The sequence below is a fragment of the Aythya fuligula genome, chromosome 8 (genome assembly GCF_009819795.1).
Source record: "Aythya fuligula isolate bAytFul2 chromosome 8, bAytFul2.pri, whole genome shotgun sequence".
Classification (NCBI taxonomy): domain Eukaryota; kingdom Metazoa; phylum Chordata; class Aves; order Anseriformes; family Anatidae; genus Aythya; species Aythya fuligula.
The window spans coordinates 29715775-29736583 of record NC_045566.1 but is presented as its reverse complement, the minus strand read 5'-3'; the positions used below and the strand labels follow the sequence as shown (position 1 = coordinate 29736583).

The window sequence follows — 20809 nt, the reverse complement described above, 5'->3', positions numbered from 1 at the left end:
ATATTCAGAATAAGATGAAGAAAGCTCTTCAGTGATTTAAGTCAGGGACAATAAAAATGGATATTTTTCATAAAGAATTTCCTAATCATATCATTTTCTAGAAAAGTTGGTAGGCATCACATTTCTCTCTGTGACATCTTTTACCTATTTTGTATTGCTTAAGTTTACAATGCTCTATATTGCCCTTCAATAAAACTTAAATTACCACTTAAGCTTTTTTCCTTGGTCAAAGGTAAATTGACCAAAGCATTTACAAAGTTCTTCAAAGCAGGTTTCAGTATTTCAACAAAGAAAATCTTATCTTCTGCTCAGTCTTTCTGTAGAAAGACTACAGATCAAAGTAATTTAAAAAGTCATGTATAATATATATATATATATATACACATGAGATAATATATATTGATTATGTCTGATGTCATATATGATCATATATCTGATATGAGAGAACAACTCACAGTCCTAGGCTAGTCCTAGTGGATGCCTGAACCTGTCTTATGATCAAGAACACCAACAAAAAAGGAGAATTCTAGATGAACAGAAAATATACCAATGCCCATAAGTCTTGAAACCTTATTGGAACTTTAAGACATTATTTGACGTTTCAATTTCTGTATCTTCCTGGGCAAGGAAGAGGTTAAAATCTTTCCTTCTAAAACAAGAAAATGCTCCATTGAAAAGCTGCCTAAGCTGCCAAGCATGGAGGGATAGCACTCCAGTTGAAACTCATTACAGAGACAACATAGGAGAACTGATCCAGCTTTTAATTTACAGTAGAGGCAGAAATGACACGAACATCTTTCTATGTAGACCTAGAAAAATATGTTGGCCCTGAAGCCAGGGATCAGAACATTACCAACCTTGCCAAAATGATATAGGTTTGTGTTTTGTTGTTGTTGTGAAGTTTTTGTTGTTGATTTGTTTTGTTTCCTTATTTTATTTAGAAAGATTTGGCACTGAGTTATATATTTTCCCCTGGAGAAGAGGAACTATTTATATTCTTCAAAGCACAGATCATAATTGTTAATTTCCAGTGGCCCTACATAAAGAAATGGTAGTCTTATTATTCTGAAACAAATACACCACAGCTTTTAATCTTGTAAACAGAAAATTTTGTGTGAAGTCATTTTTGTCTAGTCTGGTAGGTGAAGCTTCCAAGAGAAAGGATTTTTTCACATAAGCACACATCTGTTTCCCTCAGACTCACACACTGCAACAAACAGGAAGTTAAAAAGTTAAAAGTTCACCTTCCATCAAGTGAAGCATAACTAAGGACACATTCCTAAGGATCCATCCCATTCTCACCTGGTTCTTTTGACTTCCGGACACAGAGCACAGCACATCAAGTGGTGTCAGTTGTGAGAATATAAAAATAAGAAGTGTCTCATCCTTTGATATCCTGTCCCTTGACACCCCTAAAGAAGGTACTCACTTCTCATATCACCATTCAGGTACTATGTACAGACATTTGTACTTAAAGTGCATAATATATAGCTCAGCTTACATTACTACAGCACTTCAGGTTGCCTGTGTGTTTGACACAAGTCATGAGAACCTGCTGGATGACCTTTCCAGGGCTCTGCTCACAGACCTCAGTTCAGAGGCTTACATTGACTATGCAGTAGGAGACAGCTCAGCTATTATGTAGATATTGACCCTCTGTAAACAACCAGGTCCTAATCTGCTTCTCTGGCAGTCAGATCTGGGCTTTAGCTTTCAATCTGCTTCCACTGAGCACTTTGACAACTCACCCGCCAGCCAGAGACTGAAGGATGTAAGATCAGCCTGGAAAGTCACAACCTTTCCAATACCTACTCCATAAGGAAAGGAGGAAACAATGTTTCAGTGCTTAGCTCTGTACTAACCTAGTGAAGTCATGGTCAGCTACATGAGTAGTAATCATAGAATCATAGAATATCCTGAGTTGGAAGGGACCCTTAAGGATCATCAAGTCCAACTCTTGACACCGCACAGGTCTACCCAAAAGTTCAGACCATGTGCCTAAGTTCACAGTCCAATCTCTTCTTAAATTCAGACAGGCTCGGTGCAGTGACCACTTCCCTGGGGAGCCTGTTCCAGTGTGCAACCACCCTCTCTGTGAAGAACCCCCTCCTGATGTCAAGCCTAAATTTCCCCTGCCTCAGCTTAAGCCCGTTCCCGCGGGTCCTGTCACTGGTGTTAATGGAGAAAATAATAAAAACAAACAAACAAACAAACAAAAGTAGTATACTGGAGACCAAAAATAAATAAATAAATAAATAAATAAATAAATAAATAAATAAATAAATCAGAGGAAACAAAAGAGAACAAAACTAGGTAACAAAACTAGGTAAGTAGGAGTACAATACCTTGGCAAAATTGAACTAAATAAAAGTGCTTCATCTTAAATGCGGAAGCTGTTTTTCTTAACTGGTTAACACCACCAACCCCTCCCCTTCTCCCCCCCAAGAAAAGCCTACTTTTCCCTCCTGTTTCACCATCAGGGTATCTGAAACTGGTCATCAGGTGGGAGGGGAGATATTAGAAACACGTCAGAAAAAAATGAGAAGCTGAAACTACCTTACTTGAAAATTAGCAAGAGATCAAGCCTTCCATGCTGTTTTAAAACAACAGACATGTCGCGTGCTGCACAGAATTATCATTATTAGTCCAGTAAACCTACAAAACCATAAATAAATCACACCAAAAGCAATAAAATAATTGAAGTAATTCCTCCTCTACTTTGCAAGCAAATTATTTTTAATCATTGCTGTACAGTTTGCCAGGCACTTTTACGATATCAGTTTTGGAGATGCATTCAGTTTATGTATTAATGAAACAGTCTATCATACTTTTCAATTTCAGATTCATCAAAAAACAGCTTTATTATATTTACTTTTATTAAAAAAATACACACCTCTCATTACACAACACATACATCCGAGCAAAACCGTTTGTTTGGGTCACCAGGTGTATGAAAGACATTTGATCTGTAGAAACCGTTTGAGCTTCTTGCTCATTTCTAGCAGCAGTGAAAGTTCCCCACAGTACAACAGCAACCCTGACCTCCCCCTACTCCTTCCAAAACTGGGACAATGAGCACCTCTGGCGGCTCTAAACCTTTAACGACTTGCTTCCACAAGGCTGACTCTTAAGAACAGCATGCAAGGACTGCAGCAGATTTTCCAGAAACTCTTAATCAGACCAAGCTGTTTCTTCCAAATGAAACTTATGTGGGTTAAACATCACCATACCTGAGCAATACTGTGGCAATAGATATCGGCTTGGCTCTTGAATAACTAGAAGCGATATGAGGGGAGAGTAAAAGGAAGGAATATTTAAAACACAGGTTTTTTTAGAGTATTCTCATGAAGTCTTGCTAATATGCATATTAATTAGCAACCTCCTCACACTGCAATAAATATACTTGTCAGCAAACCTTTAAAAAGAGTGACAAACATATGATAAACAGGAGTCATTCCATGAAGCCAGTCTGTTAATTACCATACACTTTTTCACCATTATTCATCACATGGATAATAAATGAGCCAGAACATAAGGTTTATTTATCTTGTGACTACTTCCTCCCTTGACCATCAATTGTGGGGTTTACATGCATGTGGTACTGGTGTATTACATCAGTGAAAAATCTCAGCAGGTTGTGTTGACCCAAAGAAAAAAAAAACATCAAGACAAAGAGAAACTGGAACGCTTCTTTCCTAGAGATGGGTGTACAAGTAACAGACTACTGGAAAATACCCCAAATATTGCTTTAAATGATTCTCCTTCAGGTACAGCAATTCAGAAAAAACAGATCAGTGGGAACTTCATGGAAGTGACCTTATCAGTTTATGTATTCCAAGTTAAAAAAAAAAAAAATATATTTTGATGCAGAACAACACATTGTTTTGTAATTTTGTAATCACATCTGTTTTTCATTTGCTTTAAAGAAATGGCATCAGAAAAATTATTATTTTGAAAAAACATTGATAACATATATTGGAAGTCTGACACCCAGAATGTTTTTTTTCACATTCCATCATCATTTGGATGTTATCTCTACTACACTAGCTTCACTATTATTCTATTCACAACTTCAAGAAAAAAAAAAAGGTAGCTCGTCCATGCAAGAGAAAAGGTGCAACTGTTGTATTTCAGACAAACTTGCAACATCTCTGCAGCTCAAATCTTGGTGATGCAGTACTGATGCACATTTTAGAAATGCTCATGGACACAGACAGTTCCTTCAGAACATTGTTCATATTTATCCCTCCACAAGTCAATTCTCACAAACAAGCTTATCAAGCTGTTCTATATTTCTATTGGTGCAATATAGCAAAAACTGGGAAACAGATTCAGTTTGCAAGCTATCTGCAATTTTAAAAAATACTTTGAATTTAATTAAAGAAACGTTTTCTGCAAAAGAGTCTTTGAAAAGTTACAACTAAAATGAGAAAACATTTTCTCCAATTTCATTTACTATAAAATAAGATACTAAAAAAAAAAAAAAAAAAAAAGGAGTTCATCATTCCATTAGGGTTATTTTTCAATGAAGTTTCATTAAAATATAAAATAGAAGGAAGATTCATCATCAAAAATCTTGTCCTTCAGTGAAATTTATCTTGCACTCATAATTTTGACAACTCTGAGTTACCATATGCATACAGATTTTTGCTTGTTACAGACCTATTTAATTAGGTCTCATTTGCTTATTCTTCCCATATAATGGTATCTATGATATTTTTCTAAATGATTTGTCTCAAAATTTTCTTTCTTACTCCTTAGGATTTAAATATTTAAAGTTCTTAGTTTCTCAGCAATTTTGAAAATCTGGTCATCAGCCACTTATTTAAAATGGCAATTTTAAAAGGAGTTTAAGGTGAGCTATTCATACACAACTGCAAGTTGCACATCTTAACTCCCTGTAGAACCTTTTGAAAATCCCAATCTAATGAAGAAGAGGAGGAAAAATAATCACTGAACTTACCTTCCTAACCTGCAGTCCCCCAAAGCATACTTAATTCTGGTTTTAAGTGATACAAGGAGCACCCATGCCCACTTCACCACATTACATGACCTTGTTTTCTGCCATAATTAAGCTTCAGCAGCTGCAGGTTGTTATTGTTGTTTCTTATATATTGGGAACGGTATTTTTCCTGCCTATTGATATAAGAATATATAATGTAATCAAATTTCTTTCCCTGTCCCCTTCCATCAAACAGCTGCCATAAAGTGGCAGCAATGAAACCTGAAATTGTCCCTTAATAAAAGTAACTATCCCAAAGCTCCCTTCTTGAAGGAAGATTCCCAATTTCATGCTGGAAATAATGGAAAAATAACAGCTTGATTGTTACTTTGTTAAATTAGCACACATATGCAGCTATGATTCCAGCTGATAATGGACAGACAGCAGAGGATTTTTTTTTTAGTTTTGTCTCTTAAGTGTTAGGGTTGTTTGTTTTTTTTTTTAACTTGCTTGTGTTTTTTTTTTTGTTGTTGTTGTTTTGGTTTGGTTTTTATATATGATTTTTGTTGTTGTTTTGTTTTTGTTTTGCAAGCCATAACCACATTTAGATTTCAATTCAAAGCACAGCTCTAGTTTATAGTACATAAAGATGTCTCTGAAGCACAAAGTACTGAATCAGAGAAAGGAAAGCACATCCCATCCTACAGTGGTGACATGAGTTATTTGCATAGTTGCCACAAAAGTAATAATTACACTGTAACTCAATGGGAACAATGGTAATTTCACAGTAGCTCATGTTGTTGTTATCACCCTATATCCTGATAACTGTGAAATTAATTTGTGGCACCACTGTATGTGTCAGCTTTAAGCTGTTCCCTAGGTAACATTACGCTACCATAGAGAAGGAATGCTTGGCAGTAAAATGGGTAGCAGCAGATTGATTATACAAAAAGAATCTTCTCCCTACATACAAATAACTTGGCAATCAGTGAAGATGATGAGAAAAATCCTTCTCCCTCCTTTAAAATGAATAAATAAATAAATAAATAAAATGAAGCAATAGATTTAATTCTATTAACTGACCATTATCCATTGACTGGAAGAATTCAAAAGGAAAAAATCAAATGAGCAAATTAGCAGATTATATTTAGTGCCTTTGACCCATTGTTCTAACTGCAGCCAGGAAGCAGCATAAAAATGCTGAACGTTTTCTTTCTGCTATTCATTTTCCACATTAATTCCTAAATGACAATTTAAGTGCAAATATACAGCACTAAGTTGCATATTTAGGAGGACAATAATAATAGAGGCTATGTTTTCATAAATAATTCCAACTTTACCTGAGAGGCGCTGTCCTTTCACCTGCTGAATGCTCCATGTTATTATGCTGCACTATTACCACAAAAAGAGTTCCACACTGAAAGATGACATGCTGCCACGCAATGCATGGAAATACTTACAAATTTACTGGTGAAAATTCATTGCAATAACAATTGAACCTCTGGAAAACACTGAATTATGGAATTTAAGGAGGTAACTGATCACTACTTGTTAACAATAAACAAAATACAGTTTAATCCTTCCAGTCAATCTGCTTGGTACAGTAGCAGGTATGAGAATTTGGATGAAAGATAGAAATATCCTCAATAAACTGGATATTTCTCTTGCTTTTTACAGGCCTGTTTACGTAGCATCAGAAACTCATACTGTAACACCTTGTTCTCTCAGTATATGTTTGTCCATAAGGAAACAGGTGAAAAAAATCACAGCATGTTACATACGCAGGCTCAGTGGTTTAGCTGGAATTTTGTTACTGAAAAGGCAGCAGTATCTCAGTGTCAATGTCAGTCATCAAAGCAAACCAAGGTGTCGAGCAGATACTCTGATCCAGAATATCCAGGGACAAGCATGTTTTGTCACTCTGTAGTTTTGATCTTTATCTCTGACTGATCCTCCTTTCGTGATTGCTACCACAAGATACTGTCCCCCAAATCCCTGACAGGTGATGTTCAGATGTGTTTGTTTTTTATCATTGTTTTTTGTTTGGTTGTTTTTTTCCCCAATCCAAAATAAAGCTTTCAGAGTTCTAAAAGCAGCTGTAGGGGCATAAAGCCAGCTTGGAATGTCCCAAGTGTGTATTCTTCATTAAATATTGGCACATGCTATGCCAAATTATGTCACTGCTGAGAGGAAAATTTTGACCACCCTATACTCAATTATTCATCTGGAAGGCACTCTGATCGTTGCCACAGTAGGCCCAGGAATTCAACATATATCCTTTGCCAAATAAGCACGTGCCCTCATCCACTCAACTCTCACTCTTTCTCCACTCACCACTGCGTGAGCCAATTCTGATGAACAAGGACCCTTAAACCCAGACTGCATTCACAACATACTTTTGCAGCCAGCAAACTCACTATATTAGCTACATGGGCAATTGGCATGTGCTGTTAATGCTGGTAAGAATTACTGAAGGATACTCTTAGTACTGATCCCATCTTCCAGTCCTGTTAATAACTGTCTGCAGCTACCTTTGCATTGCTAGCCCTGTACAGAGCCTTGATGCTCTGCTAAATCAGTGGTCATTTTTCCCCACACACCAGACACTACTTCAGCCTGAAAGAGCATTTGCCAAGCCTGTTGGATTTTTTTTTTTCTTTAAACTCTGTGAATTTTCTCAGTTCTTTATTTTCTTTTATACACTCTTCAGGTGTCAGTGCTGAAACAACTCCAATCAGTTGGAACAAACACGCTTCCTGCAAAGACAAATGCTGCCAATGACAAACAACCTTCCATTTACCAGATCAATGCTGCCAAAGGCATACAGAAATGCTTCAGGAAAGTGCATGTATGTAACTAAAGATCTTTGGCAAGCTTTAGAAGCTCACAGCAATTACTGTAAGCATAAACTTACTAACATAGAGAATATTTCTGATATGTCAGATATTCTTTTTTAGAAGACAGATTGAGTAATGAGTAGTGGGGATACAAAATACCTAGGATTAGGAATTTTACCTTTATAATCACAAAATATAGCCAGGCCCAGTACAGATGGTATTTTCACCTATGACAGCGTTCAATAACCTTCTGAAAACTAAATAATGTCCTGTATCTGGGGTTCCCCCCCCAGAAAAAAAAATATATATATTATTTTTAGTATACACTTAACCTCTGTTCTGAGACTGCTAATGATGCTGAAGATGAACTCCAAAACTGTGAACTATTTTCTAATACTCCTTACATAGTAGTTGTTCCACCTCATACTTGAAACATGCTGAGAGATAACAAGAAGTTTATAGAGCTACTCCCATGCTATTTTAATGTGTTCATTTTACTGAGAAAGGTTCATTCAAAATTTTAAAAGAATATTAACACACCTTTGAAAGAGTTGTGGTAGTCTACTGCCAGACCTTGTGCAAGTGGTGTCTACTACATTGGATTTTAAAAATTTATTTTCAGAACGGCTTTAACGTGGTGGCAAAATTACTGAAATGATATAAACAGCAAAAAATTCTTGGACATTCTTATCCAACCCCCAGGTCTCACTACTGAGAAAGATGCCTTGCCATCTCTGATTTCTCCCTACCTGCCAAATTACTGATATGTTACTAGCTCAATGAGCTTCAAAAAGAAATGCTACTGTTTTACAGTCGTTGTTATTTTAGATATATCTTTCCTCAAAAACATTAGATACGCATTTACATCATTTGACCAAATTAATGGAGAAGTTATTTCTGGCTTCATAAGATTCAGCAGGTTCCTTGAAATAACATATGTGAGCTCTACCCATACAGAAATTACACTCGATCACTAAAACTGCAATGCTGTAAATGCAGCATCTACAGAGATGCTTGTTCAAATATCTCTGGAATACCATAGTGTCTCAAAATTAAGATATAAAATCCTTGCAATGAAACAGTTGTCTTATGAAACGTATTTGGTGTTATCTCACACATTCAACCAGAGTTATTAGCCAGCATGTGAAGTCTTAGAATAACTTCCATTGCACTTCCAGCCAACTGTAAACTTGACGCATTATCTTGGAAGAATGCCACATCTCCCGCTGTGCTAAACTTACTGAAACAAATAGGAAAGCAGCATTGCTGTGTTACATCCCTGCTTTACTATTGTGTAATTGGACCACACTACAGGAACGACATTTTATTTTGCAAACACTGAGCTACCATTATCAACTCGTGGTTTCATACACTCAGTACAGGAGCAATGAATTCTTGTCTTACATCAAGAATTAAATGAACATGATAGAAGAGAAAATATTAAGAGAGTTACATTTCAGAGCCCTGTTCCCAGTTATAATATTAAGAAAAATACATTTTGTGTGTTATTACTTTGTTACACTATTGGACAACAAAATGTTTAGCAGCACCAAAAGATTACTCAGGCCCTTCCAATTTAGGGGTAAAGTCTTCACTCATCCAGCATGCCCAAGTAGAATAAAATAATAAAAATTGATCACAGAAGCAGGGAATACAAGGAGGTACAGTTTTACACTCACTGAAATATATCTAATTCAACCTGAAAAGAGCAAAACCATTTATGCTGTCTAGTTCCTGCTAGTTAAATGGCTTCCTGTATTAGAGAAGGAAAATCAGGGATTTCATCTGCATCTACTTGAACAGCAGTGTTCTCCCCTCTCCTGTAGTATTAACCAGCCCTTGCCCATGATTTTGGCAGTCAAGGAATTTATCCCTAAAATGGCAATTTCTCTACTAGTACAATATACCCTAGAATGGCTATATACATACGAACAAGCAATGTGGCTCAGTAGTGCCTAAAGTGTTCCAGGGCTTAACTGGCTGCCAACCAACTTTTTCAACAGCAACTTCAATAAAAGAGGTTCTCCTGTAAAGCCTCTTTAGAATCACAAATGGAAATTGTTTCTCCAAAAGTCTGTAGACAAATAGCTAAATGTGCAGTACTGCACAACTTCTTACACAACTAATTTATTGAAAAAAATCCAACACATTAGGATCTTACTATTTAAATTTAATGTTCAACCAGAATCTACTTGTTTTACTGAAAATCTTTTCCTGCTCTCCCAAATAGCCTCAAGTAAGTAAACAGGATTTAAGTTCAGAAGTCTACAGAGGAAGGGCAGATTAACTTTGATGAAAGTTAAGTATCTTGGGGCAGAGTTGGACCCAGTTTAATCTCTGAAACACTCTCATCCCAATATACAAAACATTTCTAGGAAAATGGAGATTTACTCTTATCTCCAGAACTGCAACACCTGGTACAACATAAGTCAAGATTCCTGAGAAGTAGCAAAAAGAAAAATGTAAGCAGAGCTACTAATACTCAGTATACTCAGTAAAACTGAAGTGTTCTAAGCACACTATAATCAGAAAAGATAATTATGATCTGTCCATAACGAACGTAACAATGCAAAGACACAAACCACATAATAATGCAGTTTAGAACAAAGACTATTGTATCCTCAGTCCAAGCTCTGCTTTCTATCTTGAACTCCAAGGAGAATAGCATCAGAGATGCCCATGGCAATACAAAGCCCAGTGACTTCAAAAGGACATGATGGAAAGGAGGGAAGACAGATAACGTTTTTAGAGGATTTTGAGAACTTCAATAAATGTTTCAAAAAAACAAGAGCAAATATTTAAAGCAGTATTGGTAAAGGCAAACTGGTTTCTGTCTCCACACAACACTGATGTTACTGTAGTAGTTTCTTGAGCACATGTGGAATGTGATACGCCATGTAGGTTGGCTACAGTGGAGATTAAATTCATGAATTACAGACAAAACAGCATGAGCTTCAACAGCTTGAATAAAAACACCGTGATACTTTGACAAAGCTGTAACATGCCCAGCTAGTGTGTCCCAGACTTTTTTTTATGATCTAAAATAGTATAAGCACCTTCCAATTAAATCATTCACAGCCCCTGAACATAAAAAATAAATAAATTAATTAAAATATCAATAACCTACAGAAAGCTGTACAAGGCCATCAGCAAGCTTCCTCAATTTATCTCCACACTTTTTTTTTTTTTTTTTTTTTTTTTTTTTTTTCAAGATGAACCTATGCCTTTTCCAGTGTACAAGCTGATGAAACTAAAGGTATTCATAAGCCTAGTAGTAGCAATTCAGGGCATTTGCCTGATTGTTAATGGTAGCAAAAATAAAATAAAATAAATAAAACAAATCCAAGAAATATTTTAAAATCTTCCATTTAAAAAGTAACAAAGGGGGAACCCATAGAGGGAACTCAAGATTCTCTAATGCAATTTTCTGCTCTAACAGTTTGCAGATGAGTAGCTGTTAGTCACTGAAAGGTACGACACTGCACCCACTGCATGGCATCTTTGGAGTCTTTGTGGTAAGCCATCTGCCACAGTGGTTTTCAAAATCTCTTTCAGTACCAACATCAGACAACATCTCCTGCAGTTTGCTAAAAAGCAAATTTTTGACTGTTATCCAATTTTTTCCTTAAATTATAAAACTAAATGGCTCAAAAGCAAAACAGACTCCTGTCCACTGAAGTGTGAGAAAAGTGTTAGCTCTTTTTTTTTTTGTTTGTGGTTTTTTTTTTTCCTCCTCTCCCCCACCAAAAAAAATATTTTTCAAGAATTGTACAGATAAACACAGTACTGATATGTTTACTGTGCACAGTACGGACTTGAAGCCCTAACAAGCAGGTTATTAGACATTTTGCAGTTTGCACTGCATAATTTTGCCCACAGTTTTTAAAATCTCTTACTATAATTCTGTAAACCCACAAACACTTGTGAAGTCATGGAACTTCTTACAGTATAATTTCCTTGGGTTTTGCCCAGCCATCGAAACTGTTTGTCAAATACATCTGAGTCTAGATCATATTAAAAGCAGCTTGATTATTACTAACCCCAACTTACACAGTTGTCGAGACAACAGAGTGAATATCATTAACAGAAACTGCTTCTGTCAAACTGGAAATCATAGCTGAAGTCTCACTCCCATGTTCACATTATCCAAAACAGTATGCAAATTTGCGAATGCAAAAAAAAATTCCAAATGAAGTTTGATGCCTTTCTAGACTGGTCCAAACAGACTAGTAAACTTTCTCTCTCTCCTTTCCTACTTGGAAATATGAAATATGTTTAAATCTTTCTTTATTAACATAAAGTCTATAGAAAAAATACTCAGCTTTAATTTTCACTTGCAAAGCTTTCATGCAACTCAGCCAATGTTCAGAAGACAGACTGTAGATGTATTTACCTACAAGTAAGACCTATTCATGTATAAAACATCTCACCAGTCTTACTAGCTGATTGCTCACATCCATAAGCCACCACATCACTAAGTAAATAACCACGTTGCCAGATGCACAGGATTCACTCTGGCTTCATTTGTCTGACACCAACCAAGTTCATGAAAACTATGCTAGACATATGCCTAAAGCATATCATTAGTAGAGTGCTCACAAGCAACGGACCATAATTTCAGATGCAATACTGTATGTGCATAGTTCAGTTCCCTGTCACTAAGGTGTAACCCCTCAGAATGTCTGCAGATGTTGGAACATTGTGAGGAACAGTTGATACTCCAAAGGGTTGTGCTGCTGTTCAGGGAGGCATCAACAGGCTTGGAGAAATAAGCCAAAAGAAATCTCAAAAAGTTCAAAGAAAATTAGATAAATTAAGTCCTGCACCTGTGGAGGAACAACCCTAGGCACCAGCACAGGCAGAGGCCAACCATCTGGCAAGCAGCTTTGAAGAAAAGGCCCTGGGGGTCTCGGAGGACAAGCTGACCACCAGCCAGCCACGTGCCCTTACAGCAAAGGCCAGCAGTGCCCTGGGCTGCATCAGGCCAAGCACCGCCAGCAGGCCGAGGGAGGTGATCCCTCCCCACGGCCCAGCACTGGTGGGACACCCAGAGCGCTGCGCCCAGAGCCGGGCTCCCCATGACAGGTACATGGCCTTACCAGAGTGAGTCCTGCAAAGGGCACTGAGGTGACTGAGGAACTGGGGCGTCTGCCCCATGAGGGCAGGCTGAGAGCATTGGGGGCATTTAGCCTCGAGCAGGGGAGGCTTGGGAGGATCTTATCAGTATGTTTGTACATACTGCAAACAAATGGATTCAGTGGAGAGAAAAAAAAAAAAAAAAAAAAAAGAAAAAAACCTCCCTTCCTGCCAGCTGATATGTGTTGCTTTCTGAAATTTGTCCTTCACCTTGTTAAACCTAGTTTAAATCTTAATTTACATCTTCTTTTCCTCTAAATATATACTAAATGATTGGGTTTGGATTTCCTCCACATTTCTGCTAAAACGTACTTTGTAGCAACTGGAGGCAGGGTTTGCTTGTTTGTTCTAAAAGTTCTCAGGACTGCTTTACTGTACGTTCCCAGAGGCACAGTTACAGCAACAGTCTGGGTTAGCCTCCTATGACACCAGGGTCAGCATACAGTTACCTATGCCACATATCTCCATGTAGCAACCAAACCAATCTAAAAGCTCCTTTGATTTGCTAGAATGAAGCTTCACTGAGGATCAGGATCCAGTTTTTTTTTTTTACAAGGATTAATATATGAAGTACAAATTGAGCCCTGCTTAATAAAAGCTTAATGCTCTTACTTATGTAACCTGATATAATAAGTGTATATATATAATATGCTATTTTTCTGCCAAGTTATGCTATTTTTCTGCCAACTACATAAAACACCTAATTATATTATAGTATATACTTTCAAGGCATGTAAAGCAATACACTGTCCATTCATAAACCTCTGTTCAAAAAAATAATTTTTATTGTTCACTCAAACTTTACAGTTATATTAAAATATAATAAACATTTGGGAGTACATCATCAAAACAAGAATAACATGAAATGAATTGAATGCTTTATGATTTTACATGCAAACTACTATAAACCAAATTCTTATGATAACACTATCTTAGCTTATCTCATTATCTCATTCAAGGTCTATAATAATATGTAAAGTAGAACTAGAGAAAGTTCATATGCTTTATAATCATTTCAAAACCTTCCAGAAAGTTTATTTTGCACATACACACACAGACACCACATACACTCTTTATATATATAAACAAGAAACATGATTTTCCAGTAATCCTTAATTTGTATATCATTTGGTTTCTGAAGAGCTGGAAAAGAACAAGACCCTTCTTGGTTATTAGTGTTTATGTGGAGCACAGTGATATTCATAGACTTCAAATGTACTGAAACCCATATTAAATTGACCATTTTTCTCAAAGAGAAAGTTAAAACGGAAGGTCTAGTTCCAAACAGGAGCACTGGGGAAAAATGTTCATTGTGCCTCTCATCTGGCAGACCAGTAGTACTACTCTGGGAAATCAGTGAGGATTTGGGCAGACTGCCCACTCAACTTAAGGCTCATCTGAGATCCACATACATCCGCTTAGCTATCCAACTAGGATTTTTTGTTGTTGCTTTCATGCCCATATGATTTTAGTGCCTCTGTGCAATGTGCAAACCACTCCACATGCTTCCACAACAAAAAGGAAGACGGTATCTCAATACCAATGCCAGAAAACCTACGTTCTCCCACATTTGGTCCAACGTCCACTATGGTGACGGGAAAACAGAGTGAACTTTCATCTGTCAAAGACATATTGCTAGAATTAAATATGTTGCAGATTATCTTGGGATCCAAACAGAAAAATGAAGCTATCGAGGATATGTGGTGACTGTGCAGCAGCTGAAAGGAACTGTACAGCCTAAAATAAATGCCTTTTTATGTCTGAAAACAACAACAACAACAACATGCAACTACACACATACACCCCTCTAATCTCTTGCACCTTTAATGTGTTACTCAAGTATTCTGTAAAAACACGGTACAGTGTTTATGTAGTAAGTCAGGTATTTTCTTTACCTCCATAAAAACATCTAAGAAAAAAACAGAACTATATAATTATATATATATATAACTATATAACATTGCCTGCGATTAAGAGAACTCCAGCACTGCACAATATCTGTCACACTTAATCAATAACTATTTCTCAGAATGGTTTGTATGCTACCAGAAATGGCCAAGATGCAAATTTTTGAGTTTGGAGAGTGCTTTTTATTGTATGCAATGCATAGAATCATAAGAATCTTGTATACAGTCCTTATAACAGATACATGACCTTTGAAATGCCAAAGATCTGTTTGCTAGTGAATGTTTATCACCAAATAGCTGTCAGCTTCCAAGTTTTTAAAAGATTAACTGTGCTGAGTCATGTAGCACAAAACGCCGCAAACCATCCATGGAATGTTGTTACAGGAGACCAGCAACTTGAAACCCAGCTTGCTGAAAATACTAAAAGTAGTTTCACACACCAAATGTTCCCTAAATCTTTATTTGAAATAATTTTCTGAATATTTCAGAAAGGAAGGGATATAATTTGGAGGTAATAAGTAAGGCTTTAAAAGAGGCAGGTTGCATTTCAAATTTGCAATTGCAAAACGTCTTTACAAACAGTTATTCATAGCAGTGTTCATGAGACACGAGCATCATGAACATAAAGTCATTCAGAGTCACGCAAATAAAGTCATTCACACACATCCATAAATGTAAAGGAATTATGAACACAATCATAGCAAATGAGTGTAATTAGTTTTTCAAACTCTTCTCAATATTTTTGCTGTTTTTATTTTTTACTGTGCAAATGCAAATTTAAGAAGTTACTTTGACATTAGGCAAGAGAAATGAAGTGATGTGTGCATCATTACACCTTGCTGTCTGTCTTTCAAAACCTTTCAAAGTATAGGTTACTCTGATTTTCTGATACAAAGATAATCCTAAAATTACCATTCTTTCTGAATTTATTTAGCAAGTTATTTTAGAAAACCTGTCTCTAATTCCACCTCCTTTTATCACACCGATCATTCCCTTTTTTCAGGCACTATAGCTGGTGAGTTTCTTTGTAGTCCTGTTCCCAGATATTCTACAGCGCAAGTAATGGTGTTAGGAAAAGATTCGTGTACTGACTACTTTTAACCCCCATCCAATAAGCATTACATGAAGTGATAAGAGGATATTAAGCAAAATATACATCTCCACAATATATTAAATACACGATACATTTTAAAATTCCATTAAGGAAACCAAAATCATGTAAATATGGTGATAAAATCAGAGTACACAGGCCACTACATACATAAAAATCAAATCCAATTTAGAAGCAAACACAGGTTTGTTCAAACAGCATTATACAATTTCTTTAACACTTACAGAATTTAGATGAACAATATTTTCATTCACTCACAGTTTAGTATAAATATAAAGCAAGGCACCCCTTAAGCATTTTAAATAACAAATTAAACATTTACGTTTTTTACTGTGCAGTCAGGCTTAACATTTATGCAGCTTCAAAACCAAAGTACAGCCTCAAGGGAAGCCTCTCCACTGACAAATTAATACCTTAGAGAATAGAGCTGAATGGTGGCAATGAACTCATTTGTTCCCCCAATAATGAAGAATGACTCTTTCTTTACCACATCTGTGACTGTTGCTATGGTGACCCAGACTTACCTCATTGCTTCTCGAAGTGCTCCTCGCTCACTAAGAGTCGTGTGCTTGATGTCATCAAAATTATTTTCTAGTTTCTCACAGTTCTGCAACGAATGGAAGAATCCATGTAAGGCTTTTAAACAGTTTATTGTGCATGTATTGACATTATTCAGCATCATGCAAACAAAACTGATATATATTATGTAATCTCACAAATTATGCATTCTGTTTTAATTACACAGGAGTCATTAAAAAGACATTGAGAACTCAGAAACAAAGTAAATATGAATCTTATTATATGGTTGTCATGGAAATCATCTTATAAATGTTCCATAATGAAATGTACAGAATTTACACTTTTTTCCTTCCTTCCTTCATTATTTTTTTTTTTAAGGAAAATAAAATTTTCCATTATCAATATGCAAGGCAACAAAGCTACTACACACACACAAGAATTAAAACCTAAATGTGTATTTACAATAATAAAAGTTATAAATTCTATTCCAATGAAACAGGCAGTGTTGTTATAACAAACCTAGCTTTATTAGCTCTACAGTTTTTAAAACAGAAACTGAAAAAATTAATTGCTTATGGATATCTCAAGGATTTGATATATTTTCCAGGTTAGAGCTCGCCAGTATTTCTAAAAGTAATATGAAGCCAACGATTTTGCAACAATAAATGAAATAAAACTTCCCTATGTTCTGTTACTTATTATTAAATGTGTGACTAGTTCCATTACTCCAGAGTGCCAATGCTTTTCTCCTACTCCCATATAGGCAGTAAAATTGATTCAGCAGATGCTGGGTAATACAGAAATTTATATCTGTGTAAAGTGAGTGTGAAATACCAGCAAACAAGAGTTCTCTGAACACCTGCATCGTCTGTAGGATTTTATATTGTTTTGAGGCTTCTCCAGTGCACGAGTCTTTGAGGTACCCCTGTTCTTTGCAGCACCTTTCGCCAATACCAAAACTTACCTCTGGGAGGCATCATTTTGCCACATGGGTTGAAAAGAAACACAAGTTGCAAGCATAACGGTTACTATTGCTAACAACCATGAAGAAACCATTGTCAGTCTCTTTATGCAGCATCTTCAAACAGAATATATGAACTGTTATGTGGTCATATTGCTTTTTAGGTTTTAATATTTGAATCAATTTGCAAGTTGATAGCTGAAAGAGATATAGTAAATGTTACCTATTATTTCTTTTGTATATTGATTCTTTATTTTTATAATTATATTCAGGTAGCAGCTCTTGTAAGAGCATTATGGGAGAGAAAATACATATTTCTAAATGGCCTAACAAGATACCTTAGTTTGTTCAATTAATGTTATTTTTAAATAAAATCATACATGCTTTAACATAAAGTTTTAATACTTTAACAATGCATTACATTTCTGAGCAGGAGAAACAAACAAACCCACATTTGGAACTCTGAAATTTTCTTTCCCTTATTAAAGTGATAAATGTCTTAAGTAGTAGTAAATCTTATCCCATGACTAATCTAATATTTGTCTTTGTTTTTTATTCCAATCAAATACCCTTTGTATGGCAAAATCCTACTCAAAAACTCAAAAGGATTACACAAAAAAGAAAGGGAGTTCTACAATTAAATACTCCATTATTCAGATCAGCATGCATTGACTTTCAGCTCCAAGCACGTACACAAAAGAAATCCAAACTGACAATAAAGAATTCCAGATTTATATGTATTAAACTGAAAGCATCTGTGCAAGAAAACAATCAAAACTCACATCCTCCTGGAAAACAGACCAAAGGAAACACCATTTGGAATAAAGCTCCAAGCACTGTAAGAGGAAAGCCCATTTATTAACAGTCCCGTGCCACCAGCATCTCAGCACAGGTTCAGGAATATCTGACCACCACGCAGTTCATTTCTCTTGATGTTTTAGTATATATTATGTAGAGAATGACAGAGGATCGAAAGCTCACACGATTTTATCAAACAGAAATAAATCCTCTCTAAACCAACAACAGAAAATAATTGTTGGTCTCTAAGTGGAAATTCCTAAAATGAGTAAGTCACCAAATTCTGTTCAGCTGGTATTTATTCTTTGTCTATGTACTGTGTTGTCAGTTGAAGGGCAACAAAGGTGGCTCATTTCTAAAGAAAATGCTGTGATCATGTTGTCTTACACAAAAATTCCCTCTCAATAACAAACCGAATGTGGAAAAAAACAATGAATAGATAATCCAGGACAAACAATAGAACACGCTTTAAAGACTCAAATAATAGGTGTTATAATAATTCAATTGGCAAGAAGATTAACTTACTTTTAGCACTTCTGCCAATTGTTTCTGGACAATATCACATCTATCTTTCTCAGCTACTTTAAGCCAAACAGCTCTCATCCAAGTACAGTAGCTGGAAAGCCTATAACTATTAGGCAAAAAATGACCAAAAACAGAGGCAGATACAAACACCTAAAGGAAGATAACCTCATAATACAATATCATCACTTACTGCACATGTTGAACAGGAGAATAAGCAACTATTGATTATACCTACTCTTTTCCAGTTAGAGCTGCAGTAATCCAAAATTTACATTGGATCCAATCCTCTCAATGAAAAGAGAACAGAAGTCTGAAAGACCAAAATATAAGCATAGCTTATAGTCTATAGATAGTACTTCTTCACAGCTCTAAGTATCAGGTTGCGCACTACATCTCCAGACCCTCTAAAAGAATACCAGCCTATGAGAAAGGCTACCAATATGCATGAAACTGAGCATGAGAATACTCTGAAGAATACATCTACAAAGTGATGAAACTTTAGTACAACATCTAGGTTAATATGTATATACATCTTGCACAGGAAAGAATGTTTTGGTCCATAATACTTTGTAGATTTAAGTATAATGAGCAATTAAACTCCCAGGTGTTTTTTTGTTTGTTTGTTTGTTTTTAGCAGCAGTTCAAGCAGAAAAATCAAAACACAAGCAATGGCTTTGGAGGTTTACGGCCAAGTGATTTTCTGTGGATATAGATAGGGTCTAGAAACTTTAACTCTGTGGTTGAATAATTATATATTCACAGAATCACAGAATTTTCTAGGTTGGAAGAGACCTCAAGGTCATCGAGTCCAACCTCTGACCTAACGCTAACAGTCCCCACTAAACCATTTCCCTAATTGCTCTATATGCTTTTGCTGTTGGCAGATCTATAGTGCTGTATATATAGTGCTAAACTAAATACCACCTTTGAGAAGTTTGGGATGAAAAATAAGTAGGCAGAGATATGATTAAGGACATGGTCATTATAAATCAAACTATCAATGCATATCAAAAAGCCACACAAAAATAAATCCTGTGTTTTCTTCTTAAAGAATAAATACTTTAAGGTTTTTAAATGAAGCAAAATATCAAGGGAACTGTTTGGATATATAAATGAATGGTTTATTTATCATATGAGATCTTAAATAAAACTATGTGATAACTAGTTAAAAAGGGCAATGTACCTTAGATATCCGAAAGTATCTGTGGCATTATACATAGCATACTGGTGAGGCATGCAATCAGAAATGAGAAGGATGAATTGATGAAGGATGAATATATGAAGATGAGGAAGAAGGAAAATTAATAAACAAAGCTTCTGTAACAAAAAAAAAATTATATATATATATATATATATATATATATGACTTGGTAGTCAGCAACTACCAAGTTCAAAAGACTTTTACTCTTTGACACTAGGTGTAGTAACACATTATCTCTAGTTCACACAACTAGAAAATATAGAGTCACTAGTTTTAAATAAAAACTGACTTTTATAAATAAATAATTTAAATTATTTATAAATATATATTTTTTTAAATAAAAACTTGACTTGGCCATTAGAAAAAAAATCTTGATTTGGTCTAGTGGGTCAAATGCAACACTCAAAAAGCAAAACTGGTCTATCAACTGGTATCACCACTGAGGATCTCCCTAAATCACAAAAGCATCGCTATCTGCTCTGCTAAGGGCTAAGATAGTTTTGAGAACAGCAAAACCCAAATTTGCCGATTCTGCAATACAGTACTGATAAAAGTAGTCCTATTTCCATCAAAATCAACTGTAAATCTTCTGTCCAGTCAAACTAGAGTGGGATCACATTAAGCCACATCCCGCTGTATCCTGAAATACTTCACTTAAGACTTTCAAAAGTGTTGGTATTACAGATAATGTCTTGCACACATTTCTAGATAGTTGAGAAATAAAATCGTTTGATCTGACAACAGTGTAAGACATATTCTAAGGCAGCTTGTGACACTGAAGTTCAGTAGATCTCTTATCCTAGTTGATATGCTGCCAAATCAGAAACCTTACCTAAAATATCCTCTTCCTCTCTCTCCCCCATGAAAAAAGT

The 20809-nt window shown here is 35.7% G+C and overlaps 1 protein-coding gene across 4 annotated transcripts in view; it reads right to left on the bottom strand.

Moving 5' to 3' along the window:
* Positions 1–20809, bottom strand: part of DPYD (dihydropyrimidine dehydrogenase) — a 341675-nt gene that overhangs the window by 281842 nt on the left and 39024 nt on the right. For all 4 annotated transcript variants that reach the window (XM_032192196.1, XM_032192197.1, XM_032192198.1 and 1 more), the window contains exon 3: positions 16458–16540. In XM_032192196.1, coding sequence (XP_032048087.1) covers positions 16458–16540 — 83 coding nt within the window. The remainder of the gene's footprint in view (positions 1–16457; positions 16541–20809) is intronic.